At 38.9% G+C, this 20,688-nt stretch overlaps 1 protein-coding gene across 1 annotated transcript; it reads left to right on the forward strand.

The window, feature by feature from the left end:
- Positions 1-18,170: 18,170 nt before the first annotated feature.
- On the forward strand, positions 18,171-19,115 carry LOC119517031 (olfactory receptor 6N1-like). The gene has a single exon (XM_037813498.1). It carries the CDS (start codon positions 18,171-18,173, stop codon positions 19,113-19,115), a length of 945 nt encoding a protein of 314 aa, XP_037669426.1.
- The last annotated feature ends 1,573 nt before the right edge of the window (positions 19,116-20,688 follow it).

Raw genomic sequence — 20,688 nt, forward strand, 5'->3', positions numbered from 1 at the left:
CTAACTCCTAAAGAGAAAGAACTTAATTACTTATGAAACTGCTTTTGGGCTCCGCCTATCAACGTTCATTGCTTTCTATTTCATAATCTAGAGAAACTGAACAGTTTCCTGTCTATAAACAAGTAATCTTAGCCCCAAGGAAAAATGATGGCAAAGGGCTCCTTCTCTCCTTTGTTTGCTTGTTTGTTGTTGTTTTTACTTATAACTGCCAGTGGTTGAACGGAACTCCAGTATTAGAACTTTCTTATCCTGCTGACTTACGGGTGGGTCTGTAGAAACCTGTAGCTCCTGGGTGAGGCTCAAATATCAAGTACCATGAGTCAGCTAGTACTTTCCCCTCTTTTCCTGTATAAGGAAAAATCTCAGACGTTGTCTGTCTCTACTAGTATTTGACTGCACCTCCTGGATAGAGGTGGGCCTGCTATGAAATTGATATTGTGTGACTCTTTCCCCCAGTTATTAATCATTGTCAATCCTGGGACATGATTGAAGCATAAAATAATTACAAATATGTAAATCCTTCCTCAAATATGTCACAAGTTTTACACTAGTTACCCTTTTGGCTAGGAATAAGCTGCATTAGCTTGATGATAAAATTCATGATTACTTGAACCTTTCTGCATTAATTACTGGATAAACACAAGCATGTTCATATCATTACAGCATGGAAGCATTGCAAAGTCTACAAGAGCTCTGAGACTCTAGAAGGGTTGGGGGGCTGATAAATCTTTTTCTTTTTTCTTCCAGCATATTTTTGTTAATGGAAATGGATGCACTCTGGAGTACAATAAACCTGAGATACACAATTAAGGGCACCGAGAAGGGTATGGTCCTGTGGTAACCCTTCAGCCTATGCACAGAAGGGAGAGGCCGTGTCTAGATAAAGGGTCCCAAAAGGCAGGTAATATTGGCAGATGATCTGGGGTCATCTGAAGGAAAGAAGAAAGCTGGCTGTCTTAATCCAAGCAGGAGTCATGGAGGAGAGTTGAAGTCTGGATTTGGAAACTTTCTGACTAACCCCACCAATGCAGGAGTGTGTCAGAGGAAAGCAAGGAGGATCTGGAGTGAGCACCACAGACACTTGTGTGCATTCACAATTCTCTTACAGATTTTAAGTTGCCGCTTATGTTAATGCAATAAGCTGATCTTAAGTAAAAGAGTAAATAGGGACAAAAGGAATGGTCCTAGAGGGCCCCAATTCAAATATCAGGGACTAGAGGAGCTCATGGCAGGAATGATCATTATTCCGGGCATTTTCCTGCCCTGTTTTTTTCTGATGTGAGTGATACCTTCTGTAGAAACTCCAGCAGGCAGCACAAAAACTGTGCTGACCCAAATAAAGGGAAGTCAGAACAATGCTCCCAAATCCAAACTGGGCAGTCAGAATTTTTTTTTTCTCTTTCAACCATTTTTCATTTACAATTTTTGTTCTATGCATATCAAATCCATAGCATGGGAAGTTATTATGAATCAAAGCATAAATACATAAACACAGTACACAATCCAAAACAGATGTATAGCATTCATATATGAAGCAAAAGGGGGTGTTCATTCACACACACAGTAGATTGAGATCTGTTGGATCTGACTGTCCCCATCAAAGTTTCTTAAGATGGGAAAAAAATGACTGGCTATCAAGACTACTGTGGCCATATTAGATACTGAAATATCTAAGCATCAGTGTGTGACCATTTGAACAAAACACTTCATGTAGTGTATATTTTTAAAAAGATTTCTGTACACTGAGGAATTGTAAAAAAATCAAGCAGACTTTAGGCTTAGGACCAGGTTTTAACTATCTAAAAATATTAACTGATACAGAAAGTGTTCCAAATGTGGCTATTCTGATCCATAAAGTTAAAAAAAAGTATTTACAGAAAAAGTATAAAAGTTTTTGCATGTGTGAATTCAATGCAGGATAGTTTCCAGTCTCCATTTCCCAAATACTGGATTTACATAATTTTTGGCTCCTTCATATTTGTCTTTTAAATTTCAATACCTGTCCATTGTATTTTCAAAGCAGATCACCTATTAAATTGTAAAAGGTTTTCAACATATTCAGAGACAAAAAGACATTTTCAAACGGTTGAATTCAATGCATTTCTACTCTTTGAATCAGTTTCAGTAAATGAATCTGTGCTGATGTTGGATGGGAATGTGATGGGAAATGCCTATCATTTGCATTTATGAGTGAATAAGTAAAATGTATCAGTACGCTTGCATTGGGGAGTAGATTCTAATACATCATTGCATGTCAAATACTACATAAAAAGTCAAATACAATGTGAAATCCAAAGCCTCAGTGATAAGAGTTCAGTTCCCAAGAGAACAGTGATAGCTTAACAATGTGAAATTTTTATTTAGAGATTATCAGCATTAAATTAGCATTGTTGAAACAATACATGGAGAATTTACAGTATTAAGTTTCCGTCTAAAATACATATAAATAGAATTATGGAAGCTTTTATATTACCTGATCATTTCATGGCCCTATATTTTTAACGTACCAAATGAAAACTGAATCTCCATTCCACACGCCATTGTTTCTCTCTAGATAAGAGAAAATCTATTCATTTTTCAAGGTAGAGTGTTGTGTTATTATTCCTTAAGCCAAAATTAAGGAAGTCATCTCTTCATTTGGATGTTGTTTCTCTTCATCTTCTACATGAAACTTGAGATTTAATATTAACATTCATCATCTAGTCAAATCCTTCGCATGTTCTTCAGACCAGTCAAATTTGGAATTTTCAACATTTTCTGCATCAATAAGGTGTGGGACTAGTAGATTTGATGAAGATCTATTTACTCCTTGCCACATTGGATTTAGATGCCATTTGGATTGAGTTCAGAATATGGGGAAGTGTAGATGTTTCTTGGCCTGAATCTCTTAAGTAGAGATGTAAAAGGGAGCATGAGACCACAAGAAGGGTGGCTGCAGACTGTAGGGCACTGCCACCTCCTGGGGTGGTAGTATAAGCTGGACTTGGGGTGGCCGAGGTATTCTGGGAGGAGTTACTTGAAAGTTTATGGCAGTTGTTTGATTTGAGTAAATCAATGTGGGTAAGAGCAGCAGCCCCAGCCCAAATCTGGCCACCGTTGCCCTGTCCAGGTCTGCTCTGTTTGCATGCTGAGAGTCTCGCTGGATACTGGATACAGAACCACTGGCTAGGGGTGGCTGCAGGCAAAGTGGTACGCAGTTGAAATTTTAATAGACGGACTACAGTAATACTCAAACATGTCCAGTTCTACTGACTCATAGGCAGTGGCCAAATAATAGGTGATTTGGGCCATCACACGTAAAGCTCAGAAATGGAAAATGTGAAAACTCTTAACATGTAGAAAAGATTCCTGGATAAACTTTTGTGGCTTCCTATCATCTCAAGTTCTAATTCACAGATCATTCAAAATCCTCAAGAAAGAGACTCCTCCCCACCCCAGGTTGATGGCCTAATTCATCAGCCTAGAGCAAGCAGAGGCGGTCAGACTTTAAAGTTCTTATTACACTCAGGATAAATACATAGGGCAAAGTCTGTGGTCTCAGATAAGAAAATAGAAGGGGAGTGTGTGTTGGGTACAGGCAAATTGAAAAAAAACTATTCTTGAGATTCATTGCTCAACCGTAGCTGTCACTTGGGGGAGTGACCAGGAACATGATTCATTCAAGTTGTGTTTTTATTCTTTGCTAAATCTTGTAGTAGTCCTAAAAGCTGCTTTTTAATTTTTTTTTTTTTTGATTGGGTCATTCAATTCTATAAATACTATAAAATTCCTATATTAGTTTACTATTGCTATTGTAGAAAATTACCACAAAACAAGAGACATTTATTTTCCTACAGTTCCAGGACCAGAAGTATGAAATTGATACCAGACAAAAATGTGGATTCACTGCTCATGCTCAGTGACCAATTCTGAGACACTGGGATTTCAAAGAAAGAAAGAGCATTTAATTTTGGTGTGCAGTACAAGGAGAACAGCAGGTTAAAACTTTGGATCTGTTTCACTGGACTGCAGAAACTTGGAGAGCTTTATGATATTCAAACAAAGGCAGGCAAGCTTAGGGTAATGAGCAAGTTAGTTAATACTGGGCTGAATCCTGTTACTTCAACAATAATTATGTGCAGGAGCACCAGGCTTCATGGTTGTAAAATAAGATGAAGGGATGCAAGAAGGACCAGTTATGAGTTGTCTTGTTATTGTCCAGTTACATAAATTGAGAAAGTGGAGTCCTGGCAAAGCTAGTCATGAGTTACACTATAAGACACCAGTATTCAAACATTAGGACATCTAGGTTACAGTTCAGGGTCTTATTTGCTACTTCAAAGGTTAACAGACATTAAGATAAGATAGGGGTTTTACTGGCAAAGCCCATCATGAGTCTTTAAGAAATGCTACATTTACAGATAAGATTTGTGTACTCATACAATAAAGCATTATGAAAGCACCCAGGCATCTGGGTTACAGTCCAGTGTCTTACAGTAGCTACAGGTTTTTGCTTCATTAGCATACAATTGGGCTACAGTTCATATAAGGTTTGATTATTCTACTATATATCAAGAATATAATAGGAATAAAATGTGGTTTTATAAAGTAATGTAGTTGCTATGAATAAAAGCTAGTTTAAAGTAATTCAGTTGCTATAGTTAATACATGGTTGCAGTTTCAAAATCAGTATCATTGATGAATGTGTAGCTGTGTTCACTCTGGAGGCTCTGTAGGAGAATCCACTCCTTACTTCTTCCAGCTTCTGCTGGCTTTTGACATTCCATGGCTTGTGGCCACATTACTCCAATCTTCAAGACCATTATCCTCAAATCCCCCTCTGCGTTTTTCTTCATTGTCTTTGGTTGTATGCCAAATCTCATTCTGTTTTCCTTTTATGAGGATACTTGTGATAACATCTGGTGTCTGCCCACATAATCCAAGATAATTTCTTTATCTCAAGGTTCTTAGCCAATCCTGACTTTCAGTATCATTTAAATGCTGATACCAAATTTATATCTTCAGTCCTAAACTCTGTCCTGAGATTAGGAATCACACATCTAACTTCCTCCCTGAGAAGTTCACTTTGATATCTGTTAAACATTTCAAACTCAACCTGTCCAAAAGAAAGCCTCCCCAAACCCCTTGTGAATAGCACCAACATTCACCCAATTTGCAGCCATCATTGTTTATTCTTTTTCTTATATACCAACACTCAATCCATCAGCGTGTGCTTTTCTCTCAAAATGTATCATGATTCAACCACTCTCACCATACTATTGATAGACTCATTCCAAGCTACCATTATCTCTGAACTGGACCATGGCAATATCTTCTCAATCAATCTCTTGCTTTCACTCTTACTCCCTTGTAGTTTATATTCTACAGGGAAGCAAATGAAAGCATAAATCAGATCATGCTGTCAGTGCTCTACAACTTCCTTTTACTTCTTAAGCACTTCTAATAAAATTAAAATCCTTATTGTGGCCCATGAATTGCCATATATAATCTAGACTCTGCTTATATTTTTATCTCATTTATTTACAATCTGACCCCCATTCTTTCCACTCTAGCCCCACTGCTGTCTTAATACTTCTTAACCATGCCAACCTCCTTAGTAGAAGAGGCTATGATGTGCTGCCAAGATCCCCCTTGGGGATTTATTCCCCAAGCTCCTGGAAATGCTGCTGGAAGATAGCTCTCAACTGACATACCTCTTTGGAATTGCTTCAGCTGAATAAAGTTACCTTGCTCAGGGTCAGGCCACTTTCCTTGGGCATCCCATAGCCACTGATTGTTTAATGAGCACACATCAGTGGCTAGATCCCTTGCCCCAAATTGGGGCAATTTAATTTAAAGAGCCATAACAACTCTGGAAACCCTCTATAAGGTTGACTGAGGCCGTTGTTGAGACTGTATCACAGCCCAACTTTTCCCTTTGCCCAATTTTTCTTCTTTCCCTTTTCCACTGCTGGTGATTTCAGGAGCACCCTATAGTGAATTTCTGCATGTTAGATCTCTGTTTCAGAGTCTCCTTCCTAGAGAACCTGACCTGTGACAATCTGTTTCTTAATCTTTTTACTTATTATTATGTCCAAAATGTTATTCTCTTAGTTATTCATGTGGTTTTCCTCACTTCATTTAAGTTTCAGATATCAGCTCCTAATAAAGTTGTTTCTTGACTAGCTTTAACAAAGTTAACACTTAACAAAGTATGAAATTATTTTTTTTGTGTGTGTGTGTGTGTGTGTATAAACTTGTTTATTTTATTTATTATCTGCCTTCCCCAACGAAATGTCAGCCTCATGGAGACAAGGACTTTGTCTTATTTCTCTGTCTTATGAGAATCCAGAACAATATCTGGCACATAGTAGGGTTCCAAAATATATTGCATGAATGAATGAATGAATGATTCAATGATTCCAGGTTGTTCCAGGAGGAATACTTAGAAATAATTTGAAAAGGAGGGAGGCAAACTCTTATATGACCCAGAGATTCTGATCTCCGTTAGACACTCCTAGCCAAATTTATCCTAAACAATTCAACTCATTCAATATACAAACACAGAAAGATTCTTTGTCCATCTCTCCCATCTTTATAATAACAACTACAAAGTCCTGATGGTTTTATCTCATAAACATTTTCCAAATCATACCCTGGTCTCCATCTCTACCACCCCTTCTCCAGTTCAAGCTCTTGCTATGTCTTGCTTTGGATCAGTAGTGCTCTAATTAACCTCCTTGCATCCAGCCCTACTCTTCTCAATCCACCCTCTACCATTTCAAGCATGATCTATCAAAAAATTGGATGGTAGTGGATTCTGTTGCTCACCTATCCATGCCTTGCTCAATTAACTCTCCCCCCCACCCAAGTATTAACTATCTGATGCTTGGAAAAGACTGGCATGCTTTTCAGCTCCAGAGAATGCATTATTATTTATCTAAGTCAATTATGGATGTCTACATCCCTTTTTAACAAGCAATTGAAGAATAGACTTGTGACCCAATTCTAGCCAGTGGTGTCTGTTGTAGGTAGGTATCTGAAAAAAAAGTTGTTTCTTTGCTATTAAAAAGAGATACCTAGGAAGAAATGTCTCTAGCTTTCATTCCTCCTCTCTTTGTGTTTGCATTTGGAGTGAGGTAATACACAGTTGGGTTGAAGATAGCAGAAGGAATGTTCCATGGGAGATACTGAATCACTGAATTAACACCCTCCTCCCCAGTACAGAATGTTTTTACAATTTTCCTGTTTTTTAAAGCTATTTTACTTAAGATTTTATGTTACCTGCAGTTGAAACATCCTAACTAACTTACAGATCATTTCATTCACCTCCCTAATAGTTCTCCAATGCTCTATCACCTATAGGATAAAATCCCAATCATTTAATTTGGTAGTCAAGGACCTGGTCTGTCACTCTTTCTCTAGCCTCATTTCCTTTCAGTCCCTGCCCCCAACCTAATTGTCTGCATCATCAGACAATTTCACGTCCTTCTACCTCCCACCTCCACTCACACCTCATGTTGTTTTATAACTTAGTGCATTTCTTTACCATCTTTCTCGTCCCAAAATGCCCTTCCCTGTATTTTTCACTTTGCTAGACACCACATTTCCTTCAAATGATGAAGCTCAGCCTTCATCTTCTTTGGGAAGCTTTCCTTGTCCACCACAGATTGGGCAAATGCCTGCCTTTGGGTGCTTCTATAACACCTTACATTACTATGTCATCACATTGTATTTTTCACTTTGTGTTTACTTGTCTGTGTTCCCTTATGTGATGAAAGAATTTTGATGGGAGGGATCATATATTATTCCTTGTCTTTGTGTCTCTAACTTCTTGACATATTTTAAGATATTCAGTAAATATTGACTGAACTAAACGGAATACAAACATTTACAAAAGACTATCCAAATGTAATAATTGGAAACAACATGAATTAATGTGTTTTTTTTGTGATTTATTTATTCCCTTTCTTTAGTAACTTGAAACTGAATGAAATTAAATGAACTTTTCTTTCACAGTTCCCATCCTGTGATTATTTTAATTTCAGCTCATAAGAAAGAATGTGTTACAGTATTTAAAGGTAACTGAAGATTTCTTTGCAAAAGAACAAAACAGGAAGACCAGAGCTTGCATTCAACCCTGAGGATGAGCGTGGTGGTAATCAAGTGATCACACTACAGTAGGGATGTTAGCAGGCTGGGCCCTTCTAAAAGGAAAGAAGTCGTAACTTTATCCTGATTGCTCCCAATAACTGATGAAGGCTGGGATGTATTAGTTGAGACACCATGTGTCTCTAGCTTGGGTTCCCTTTCTGGGATATAACCAAATGAGCATTCTGGTTTGCTTGCCCTTTGTCAGCTTCTCAATAAGACCTGAGTCTCAGTCAGTTCCAGAAATGGTTGTGACCACTTTTAAACAGCTTGGTGTGTGAGTAGTTAGTTGCAGGGTTTTTGAATGGCACTGTGTCTCCAAAGAACCAAAATCTCTTTGAGATTTTACCCCTTTGTTGAACTCCTCAATGGACTGAAACACTTATGGATTTAGGAATCATCTCTTTGTGTACCATTAGGTATTAGACATGTGACTATGATGCAAATAATGCTAAAAATCAACAAAGTTAGATTTTATTCCTATAATACCTACTATATGCCAACATAAAGTATTTTATTTAATTCACTCAACAATCTTATAAGTAGGTATCATTAATATTTTCAGGTTTGCAAATAAGACAAAAACAGTTCAGCTAAATTGTACTATATTTTCAAATGCTAATTGTTGAAATTGGAATTCAAATCCAAGGGAGTGACTATACTTTCTACAACAATATTTTTATCGACTTTGAAAATTGCACTTGTGGTTCTGATTTCTTGGGAGTGTGATAGTTTCTGCTAATTGTGAGACATAGTATGTGTGTACGAGTAATCAGATAAGCTGAGATGTGCAGACAGAAAAGCAGTGGGTATACTTAAAAAGGAAATAATTTTAAAAATGTTCTGAGAGAGGAAACAAGGATGGTAACACCCTCCCTTGTTTGAACCTATTTTTTTGGGGGGGACGGTTGTTTTGTGTGGCACTTATTTCCATTTTTCCTATCCCCTACATTGCCCTTCACACGCAAGCACCTTTTTTTTTTTTTTTTTTTTTTTTAACTTAGGCAGGAGTCAGACCACTAAACTCTCAGTTCGCAATGTGTTAACCTGAGTCCTGGAATGAAAAACACATTACTTATCATGGTTCATAAAATTATAGTTCAAAGAAACTGTAGAATTCATGAGTCCAATCTCCTCTCTCCTCATTTTGTATATTTGAATAATACAATGAGACCAGGGAAAGTATGTGACTGCTGTGAGCTGGACACGGTTATATGGCCGAGCCTCTGTTAGATCCTTGGCCTTCTGCCTCCTGGGCCATACTCCACAGAGCCTCCTAGTGAATGTGGGAGCTGGATACTCTTCTCTGTGATTTAGGCAAAGCTGGGAGGATGGCGTCTCACCAGACGTGGGGAAGGGACTCCTAGAAAAGCTGTATCCTAGGGCTGCTGCTTTGACATCTGGTCTGCATTCCCACATTCCCAATTAGAATTAATTGAGGGAGACAAGAGGAGAAACCTGGGCCTCCCCAAAGCTCCCTGCTCCACAACCTACATGAGGGAAGGTCTCAACGGAGAAATTGCTGATAATTGCTGAAGTTGAGGCTGTGCTTCATTAAGCCGGCACAGGCCCCTCACGGGAACAGCTCCCTTGTCCACCTCAATTAAGCAGTTTGCTTGCTTTCTCATTAGCAAACTCATTAGTGCTTTGTCTGTTCCCCTGAGTTGCTCAGAAGAAAAGTTTTATGGGAGGATTTCCTTAGCTGGGTAGGTCTGGCTCTCCTGCTTCCCTATGGGATATCTAGGTATTCACATCCTTTAAACAGGCTATGTGTGACACTGCTAGCTTAGCAGTGGGTCCAAGTCTCCTTTGCTTGGCCAAAGTGAAAGCAGATCCTGGGCTAGCTAACAATATGAGAGAGTTCAACTTATGTGCCTGAGGTCTCAGTGAAGGGGGTAGTATTTAAGACTTGTTTTGGATACCATGTTCAAAGCTTGCCAGGCTCGTATCGTGCTATTGAGCTTTTGAGCAGAGGTGCCCATGCTATCTGGTCTCTCCTCCCTACAAAACCCCAAAATTGGAATAGTTCCATAATGTTCACAAAGCACTCTTACAGTTCAGCGGTGCCTCCCCTTTGAGGCAAGGCATCATAAGGTACTGTTATTATTGCCCATTTTTCAAATAGAAGCCTGAGGCTCAAGTAGTTTATCCAGAACAAAGACCAGGATTTTATTGTACCAAATCGTCACGTGCCTGACTGCACTGGGAGAGGGGTTTCTAGCCTGGTACAGCCCTTCTTCATTAAGACCAGATGGGATGCCATTCAAAATTTCCCAGTCTTTTAACACATTCAGGTCAACAATCAGTAATTTCATTCAATACCTATAATTTACAACCAACAATGTCAATAGTAATAACAGTACTGCTATTTATTGAATACCCACTGCAGCGACCATATGAAGTTATTCATAAGGAAACTGAGGCTCAGAAAGGCTATGTGACTAGTCCAGGTTTCTAGCATAAATGATAGATCTAGAGTTTATGCCTAAGTAAGGGGAGGAGGAGGAAGATTTTCTAGCTAAAGGAATAATATAAACCTAGATATAGAGATGGGTTCAGTAATTAGTAACAGTTCAGAGTGGATGGAGAAGAAGGTATATAAGGGGGAATAAATGGGAGACTCAGTTATAGATAAAAGATTCGGAAATTGTTAGAGCCTCATCATGACCCTAGTTTTGCCCTCCCTGACCTGTGGCACCTGGATGTACTAAAGGGTCCATCCTCAGTCTCCTGACGTACTTAATCACTGAGTTTGGCCTAGCAGAAACAGAAGATTCATCAGTATATTGGGGGCCTCATACTCTGCCCCAATGTTTCCATCCTCTCTGTTCTTCACTATCAGGAGGAGTTTTTAATCATCATCCAGCCCTTGGTTCCTGAACCTTAATCCATATTCCTAATGCCCTAGTTTAGTTCAATCTTTGATGAGGACAGTGTATTGTATTTTCAGCTCAGAATATAATCACATCTATGACCACCACATTGGGCAGACCTCTTGGAACCATGAATGTTATTTCCTCCTTCACATTCATCAATCCTTTGCTGCATAGCTCCAGCAAATAGCAGACCCAGCTTTTTGCAGTATCAAAGAAGAGGATGCCCTGGAAATCACTTGATCCCATATTTTCAAAACAAACAAGCAACACTGGAAGCATACTATATAAACCAGAAAAGTACAAAGTGAAAAACAGGCTGAAATGCAAAGCAGAAATGAAGACTTGAAGACCTGGCCACTTCCTATCTCCTCTTTTCTCTCCTGGCTCCTGAACCATTTCCTCTGCCAAGATGATCAGGTTCAATCCTCTTACTTTTCAAATGAGTGAATTGAGGACCAAGTAGGTAATAAGACCTGCTATAGGATGCACAGCTTATTAGTGGCTAAGGCAGGATTAGAACTTGGCAGAGACATGTTCACTATTTGGGTCTTAAATGCTCTCTATAAAATTGGTTTTTGAAATCTTATATATTTGTTCAAAAATAATTTTTTGATGCTTATCTGCTTATATTTCTGTTTTATGCCAGCAACTGTCAGCTGCTTTCATATATATATATGCATATATATATAGATAGATAGATAGAAATCTTTATATCTTTCCTCTAGAAAAGGATTATTCCAATTTTGGATAATAAAAACAGAAGGATTCCTGGACTCTCAGTAAAGAGACAGGATTCAAGCCCTAGATCCACTCCAACTAGCTGGGTGACCTTGGCAAGACTTTCCCAACCTCATCTCTCTGCCTGTAAAATGAAAGGCTGGGAATGTATGGAGGCTTATATTCCTTCCAGCCTGGGGAGTGTTGATTCAATGATGAAAACACTTTTTAAAGAAAGCAAGAGCTGAACTAGGATCTGAAAATCCAGAAGAGAAAGGAGAAAGATGTTGGCCCAAATCACAGCTTTTCTACTTTTTGGCTATGTGATCCTGGGCAAAACTTAATCTCTCTTAACCATCATTTTTCTCATGTTTGAAAAGATTAAAATGACCTGACACACAGTACTACATGAATTAAAGTAAATAAAGCATGCAAAGTGCTCAATAAATAATAATAAGCCTATTACTGCAGAGACAGTGCAGTACTGTGGATAGAAGTGGGACTTTTGAAACCTGTCTTCCTAAAGTCAATCATTAGCTCTACAATTTACTTGCTACATGATTTTCAAAAATTCACATAACTTCCCCATGCCTCGGCTTCCTCATTTGTAAAATTGGGTCAATAACAGAAACTTTTTCATAGAATTCATTTGAGAGTTAGATTAGTATATAAATGTAAAGCATATGGAACAGTAAACACTATATGAGTTAGTCATTATGACTTCTGATTTTCAACATACATTTCTGCAGTGGGAATTTCTTTCCTTGAGCATGCCTAGTTTTACACATATCTTATAGTTTTGTCACATGTTGGGGTTAGTAGAATTATTGTTGCTCCAAGTCAAATATCTCCTTTGGACCTAGACATCCCAAGTCACACTGCAGCATGCTGTGTATTTCTCACTGCTTTCATGAAATTTATAGTATCTTCTAATGGATGACTTTTGGACCACTGTTCTCTTCTCATTCCTTCTGCCCTCTTGAACTGTGGCTCCCTCAATCTGTCTTTATTAAGAGGTGGTTGTGGGGGCAACAGAATACTACTTGGCCAGCACATCCTCTGGTGGAAGTCCCAAAGAATCACAGGCAATTGTTTGGGTCACATCAATCAGTAACACTGTAGATCACCACCACTTTGGGGTTAAATGAGCCTGGGGACTTACAATCTTGTGGAGACATAAATAGTTAACTAACAACCCAAGGCAGCATATGCCTCACCACTGATTCCTAGTACAGTGCCTGGGATTCATTTGTTTATGAATGAATGAATGAATGAATGGAATTTTAAGGATCAAATGAAGGTGACAGGGATTAAGTGCCCTGCCTATAACCACACCAGGAGGCAGTTCCCTTTCTTAAATCAATTCAGAGCTCCAGATTTCCCTCCCCTTTCACTTCACAATTCTTTACTCTGTAACTTTCCAAGGTGGAGATATTTCCTTCCGATCTTCCTTGGGGCACAGCTTCCTGACAGATAGAGTTAACAGGTGTGCTGAGCCACCGACCCCTCCTCCCCTCACACTTTCAGTTGGGTTAGACAATGCCTGAGGAACCAAGCCCCCAGACTGTTTGTCTTTGGCAGCAAGTGGCCTATTCGTTGACCTCAATGTGTCATACAAACATTATCACTTTTTTATGTGCTATGATGTGAAAAGAAGTGTGAAGCAGAGTGTTAGTGTGACACATTAAGGTAGATTTCTGAAATCCAACACTTTGATTTCTTCTGACATGTTGACATCAGGTTTATCACTCTAACAGGGGAGACATTAGGGCTGTGGACACTGGAACAGCAAATACTAAATCATAGCTCCTAGAGAAAATAACATGGTTAGGTTCCTGTGAGTTTCTGGTTACATTTTCATTAACTGATCAATATACAGCCTTATTTTTTGTGTGTTTCTGTTTAAAGACAACTTATTTAATATATATTGTTGATTCTTTGACATGGAACTCATGGCCAACAGCACTATAATTCAGGCCTGAATGAAGTTTATCTAAAGTATGTATTTTCTCCATAAGGCACATCACAAACTTCTTTCACTTAAGAACACTAGACAGCACCTCAGCACTACACTTGTGGGCTATTTTTAAACTGTGAGAACACCAACAGATAGCACCAAAATGTGAGAAAAATGCTACCAAATATACTGTGAGGGGACATTTGTTTACAGTATGAGAGCTGAAACAAGAAGGCAGAGTGTGCATGGTTCAACCTCATCTGGGAAAGTGTGTGTAGGGCAACTCAAATATTTTTTACACTGTGTATCCATGAATTACTGTGAAAGCATTGTGGTTATAAATAAATTTTAGTGAGTAGGCAGATGAACAAATATGGAATCTATGAATAATGAGGATTGTCATATGTACATTCAGACCACAAACTCTGCAAGGCTACCAATTTATAACACAGAGTGCTCATATCCATATAGTTCATCATTTGAATCAAGCCTAGATATTTTAAAGAATGAAACAGGGCACCGTTAATAATGATTCTGGGAGAACAGTTATCAACCATAACTCTGTTGAGCAAACCAGAATATGTGATCACACTGTGGCACTGTGTTAACATGCATTTTATAAATTTAAATTGTTGGTTTTCAAATGACAATGCATTATTAAAAAATCAAGATAATCTTAAAAAAAGGCATATGTAAAAAAGTCTCCAGTTCCCAAGCCCATCTGACCCTCTCTACCCCTTGCCAACCCTATCCCTGCCATAAGAAATAACTTTCATTGATGTCCCCTATAGCCGTGCAGTATTTCCCCATGCAAAAGCAAGCAAATATGAATACATTTACATGAGCCCTGGAAATCTTTCCATATCACTTTAGAAGATGCTTTCTCATTTTGTTCAACAGCTCCACAGTGTTCCATCGTATGTTAAATTTAACCAGGCCCTGATTAAAGATCCTTGGGTTGCTTCTATTTGGCTATTGCCAACAGAACTACAATGAATAACCTTGTATGTATACCACTTCATAAATGTGTGGACACATATCTGCAAGATTAATTCGTAGAAATGGGATTGTGTAATGACTATAATTTGTGTAAATATTGCTAATTTTTTCTCCAAATGTATTGTACTATTTTGTACATCTATGAGCAATGCATAAAAATCTGTTTCTCTGCTCTCAGTGAGGTGTGTTTTAAAATTCTGGACTCTCTACCATTTTGAAAGTTGAGAAAATTATCTAAGTGTAGTTTAAAATTACATGTATCTTATTATGAGTAAGGTTGAATAATTTTTCATATGTGTAAGTGCACCTGCTGTTTTATGTATAAATGCTTATTTTGGGGGTCTGTTTCCCCCATTCTAAATTAAACATCTGAAGAAAGGGACTTTTTAATAAATCTCTTTTTACCTAGTATAAGGCACGAGAAATAGAAGAATGAATTGCATAATCACTGTAATTCACACTATTCTCCTCATGCTGTTTTTGCTGCCCTTGATATCACCCTTTCTAAACTTTGGTTCACATTTTTTTCTTGGAAAACAGTATTACACATAAATATGATCACTATACAGAATATTTAGACAAATAAAAATTGAAAATAACTTATGAAAATTATTTTAAAACAATCATTCATCTAATCACTTCCCATAACCGTAGGCTTTTTTCTAATATTAGCAATCATATTATGAAATGTTGACAATTTTGAAATTCTTTTTTATTCACTTAACTCTATAACATAGGATCCCTAGTTGCTGCCTCTCTCATTAAAAGATGAATTCCTTGATGGAGCACAAGGACTTATTCTTTTCTCTTACTGTGTCCCCAATACAGAATAAATGTTAAATGAACACTCTCTACCGATAGGAGATGGCATGAGAAGTAAAGAAACAATTTCCTTAGCTAAGCAAGGCCTAAACTTGGAACCCTCCAACTTTTACCAGATGTAATGCTAAATGCATAGATTTTGGGTTGTGTTTAAGTTTCTTATAAACAGGTATTTGTGTTCACTGATTGCTTTTGGAAGGCAAGCAAACAATCATAATAATCTTTTGACGCCAAAAGCAAGGATGATATACCACTGGGCACTACAAAGCATGGGGGAAGTCTGTCTTAGAATCTATTGTATAAAATTCATAAATAAGGCTGCAAATTAGAGGTGTTTGGCATTTGGGACTGTGTATATGTGGGTGAGGTAATTTTATCAAATGGCAGTTGCACCTATTCATCCTGGAGAATGATCAGGTGTTTCAGATGAGTGGAATCTAGGCTCGGGACTGTAAAAGACTGAAAGAGAACTTGTAATATCCCAAGCCTGTGACAATATTTTACTCAGAGAGATTCTTCCAATCTTACGGTTACATTATTTTCTAAAGTAAAACTCTTAATAACACCAATTATCATCCTTCCTTGTTGTTTAAATAGTTCCAACTCTCACAAGATTTTCCAGGTCAATTTGAAGAAATTTAATGGTATCTCCCAAGTGGTCTCTGTGAAAATCTCTCACCCATTAATATTCTGATTTCCAGTATAATTTTGCTATTATTGTGTTCCCTTTCTCTGATTCCTAAAACTTAAACAACATTTGGGTCTATGAATGATACAAATTCATTACTCTCCAATGGATTAATGTTTTTAATCTATAATTTATATGGTCTCTATATCCATTCAGTACCTGCTTATGTACAGTGCCCAGTTGAAATCAGAACTCATATACTGACTTTTGATGAAGATGATGCTGACAGCTATGGAAAAGGCAGTGGTGATGGAAAACTGGACAAGCATCATGTAGACTCCCATATAATAATGTGTTGGTATGAATAATGGTAGAATTGCTGGTAGTAGTGGTTTAGAACAGTGCTTGGCACATAGTACATTATTCAGTAATGATTGAATCAGTGAATAAATGATAAGAGGACATAAGGAAGGTGATTGTCATGAAGATGGAGATAGTAGAAGCAGCAGTGAAGGTGATGCCCATGCTGATTGTTCTCACGTGGTAGTAAAATTAGCAGTGAAAAAATTGATGATTTATTCCTCTCCCACCATCCAGCTTTCCTTACTAGGGTGGAGTGGAGAGTAACTTGGATTATAAGTCTCCTTGCAAAGTAATTTTTAAGATATGTAACTCACTTCTTGGATGCTGCAGGTGTTATTCTCCATGTATACATAAGGATATGCAAGTTGAATTGTCTCTCTGCATGGAAAACTACATGAGACTTGTAAAATTTCTAGTTGGCCAAAGGAGACAATTTCCTTGAGGTTGGATTCCAGAGCCCAACAATGACAGAGTTGAGAAAGGGCATTTGCCTCACTTCCATGTGCCCAACTTTCTGTCCCAGAGGATCCGATATTGAGAGCTAGTCACACCTAGTTGCCCCAGAGGAACAGGCAGCAAGGAGGACTTGAGAGACCAGCATTCCCAGGAGTATGAAATACAAGTAGGAAAATACCTTGGAGGTTGGTTAGGGACATTGAGGAGGAAGCTCCAATTCCTAACAGCAACAAAATAGTCAGGTAATGGTCCAGGAAGGTATACCAGAGAGGAGAACTGAAGTAGAGAATTAGGATGTGGGAAGAAACCTCTATGGACATTGGTGTCCCCCTCCACACCATAAATATTTTTCAGTGACTTTAGAGAACCATAAATTATTCATGTTATAAGGGAGTTAGAAAACATCTATTTACACATTTTTATTTTAGAGAAGAGGAAGTTGAGGTTAAGTGAAAAGTTGCTCAACCCCGTGGGCATTACCAGTTAGTGGCTGAGCAAGTTCACAAAGCCAAATCCATGACCTCGGAGAAGGCTCTTTCTTTTATGTTATTGGGCTTTTTTATATAAAGACCTTTGGGAGTTGCACCTTACCAGTTTCCCTCTTGAGAATTTCTGGCTCATGTCTTCTTTGAGGATCACCTTTTAAAAAGCATAGGTGTGTCTGTTGGGTGGGCCCTACCTTTCAGGGATTGTTCTCAGAGCTTCTGCATTTCATTCCTTTCCCCTACTTCTTTTTCTGGTCTTTACTACAACAGTTAATACACTCCAGAGGGGTTTCGTGAATGAGGCTTCAGTGGTGATGATTGTTCTTTCTTCACGACAGTCTAATATTACTGCTTATTTTAACATTGGAAATTAAAGGAGGGATAGAGGTAGGAATTTTCCTGTGTCTATTGATATCTGATGGTGGTATAAGGGAGAAATCCTGTTGCCTGAGTCTCTGGATCCCAATATTACAACATAGAAAAAGATTGAACTGAGATAAGGAACCTTGGTTTCTAGTTCCAGCTTCTTCACCAACAGACTCTATGATATGCTGACAAACACTTCTGTATTCTGGACTGCAGTTTCTCTATTACAAAGTAAGTAGTGTTAACTAGATAATGTCTGAGTTCCTTTCAGGAACTCACATTCTTTGTCCCTGGCACCAGTAGCATTTTCTGAATTGAGGAAGAAGCCTGCCTAGTTACTCATCTGTCCTTGTTCACCAGTTCTGGGAACCATGGATTATGACAACCACACCTCTTTGCAGAGTTTCATCCTTGCTGGTTTTACTATCACTGGGATCTTGCAATCTCTTGCCTTCTTAGGAACCCTGTGCATCTATCTCCTCACTCTGGCAGGGAACTTGTTGATCATTGTGCTGGTTCAGGCAGATTCTGGACTGTCAACACCCATGTACTTCTTCATCAGTGTCCTCTCCTTCTCAGAACTCTGGTATGTCAGCAGCACAGCGCCCACACTGCTGCACACCTTGCTCCATGGGCGTTCTCTCATCTCGTCTGCTGCATGCTTCATCCAGCTCTATGTCTTCCATTCTTTGGGCATGACTGAGTGCTACCTGCTGGGGGTCATGGCGCTGGACCGCTACCTTGCCATCTGCCGCCCTCTCCACTACCATGCGCTCATGAGTGGACAGGTGCAGTTGTGGCTAGCAGGGGCCACTTGGGTGGCTGGGTTCTCAGCTGCACTTGTGCCAACCAGCCTCACAATCACTCTTCCCTTCTGCTTGAAAGAGGTGGACCATTACTTTTGTGACCTGGCACCACTAATGCGGTTGGCTTGTGTGGACACAAGCTGGCATGCTCAAGTACATGGAGCAGTGATTGGTGTGGCCACAGTCTGCAACTTTGTACTCATTCTGGGACTCTATGGAGGCATCCTGAGAGCTGTGCTGAAGCTTCCCTCAGCTGCCAGTTGTGCCAAGGCCTTCTCTACCTGTTCCTCCCACATGACCGTAGTGGCACTCTTTTATGCTTCTGCCTTCACGGTATATGTGGGCTCACCTGGGAGTCAACCTGAAGGCACAGATAAGCTTATTGCCTTGTTGTATGCCCTTCTTACCCCTTTTCTGAACCCCATCATCTATACCCTTCGCAACAAGGAGGTGAAGGATGCTGTGAGGGGGGTTGCCCACAGGATCAGAACTATTTTGAAGAGATCTTGACAATCCTTATTGTTATAGTCCAGCTTCTTGGTAACTAAGTATCAGTTGGTTAGTCAATCATCTGGTCAGAGTCAAAGCAAACACTGTTAAAATAATCAGTCAACTGTTGGGTAATCATGCTGCAAATAAACACTCAAGAGGACACAGTCCTTGATTGATCAGAATGGGAGCATATAGAGATAAAGGAGGTGTGGTCTCTGATTCCATCCCAATCTAATTGAGAAGGAATGCTGCAAAAGAGGGGGAAAAACACCTGACAGTGCCAATATTGCAGCTGAACATATGATTTAGTGCAATACTAAATTCCATGACATTGGAAGAGAACTCAGACATCACCCTCATCCCAGATACACTGCTCTTGCCCAATTAGATTTGTGCCAAGGCCTTATCTACTGTTGCTCCCACACAACCATAGTGGCACTCTTTTATGCTTCTGCCTTCACAGTATATAAAAGCTCACCACCATATATTAGCTAAAACTGGGAGTGGAGCTGCTGTCAAGACAGGATTCTGGAGAAAGGTTGAGAAGAAGGAAAATGATGTTGTCAAAAAGGAGACTAAAATACTAGCTTATGTAGCATTTCAAGTGTGGAATACTGAGTCATGGGCAGAAAGCTCATCTGGCAGTGGAATCCAGGGACACTGGGTTATCATGTGATCAAAGGATGCTCAATGGAAGAGAGAACTATTGGTGCCGGAGGCTGGAAACAGGCGATGATAATTTACTCTCTAGTTGGGCAAGAGCAGTGTATTGGCAATGAGAGTGTTATCTGAGTTCTCTTCCATGTCATGGAATACACCTTTGAAATGAACTGGAACCATATTTTAAAGATTAAGAAAAAAAACAGCAAACAAACAAAAAGCTTTGCAAATCTTTTATATAAAGCACAGGCATGCAATGTAGAAAACAGATTTAAATGAAAGTAGAGATGTGTCCTGAAGTCTTGATCACTCCCAACCCTCTGTTTTCTCCTTCAGCCCCACACAACTTCTTTCCTGAGCATAGTTTGAAAATTTGATCAAGTTCAACCTCCTTACTTTAGGCAGGGATTAATTGAGAGTCAAAGATCTTTTAAAGGATGCAAATAGTCAGGAACAAAGACTGGACCAAAACCTTGGCAGAAGCTCAGTTACCACGTGAGTCTTGAATATTCCATTTTTTTTTTTGTTGTTGTTATACATCTTATTGTTAAAAAATCAACTCAATTATTTTTTCTATGCCTGTTCTGTGACAGAAACAGTGACAGTCACTTTCAAATATAATTTTTAATTAATCTTCATAAAATCCTCTTGAAGAAGGAAAGATCACCCAGTAATTAGATGATGAAAAGAGAAAGATTGTGGACTTGCAGTAAAGAGACAACTATTCAAGCCCCAGCTAGCTAGCTGGGTGATCTTGGCAAGACTTTCCCAGCCTCATTTTCTCTATCTTCAAAATGAAAGCCTGGGAGTCTATGGATGATCACATTCCTTCCAGCCTGGGGAGTTTTGGCTCCATGATTTTAGAACTTAAAGAAAGCAGGACCTGAGCTAGGTCCATATGGGTAGGAACTGAATACCTAGAAGAGAGAGC

The sequence above is a fragment of the Choloepus didactylus genome, chromosome 2 (genome assembly GCF_015220235.1).
Source record: "Choloepus didactylus isolate mChoDid1 chromosome 2, mChoDid1.pri, whole genome shotgun sequence".
Taxonomy (NCBI): Eukaryota; Metazoa; Chordata; class Mammalia; order Pilosa; family Megalonychidae; genus Choloepus; species Choloepus didactylus.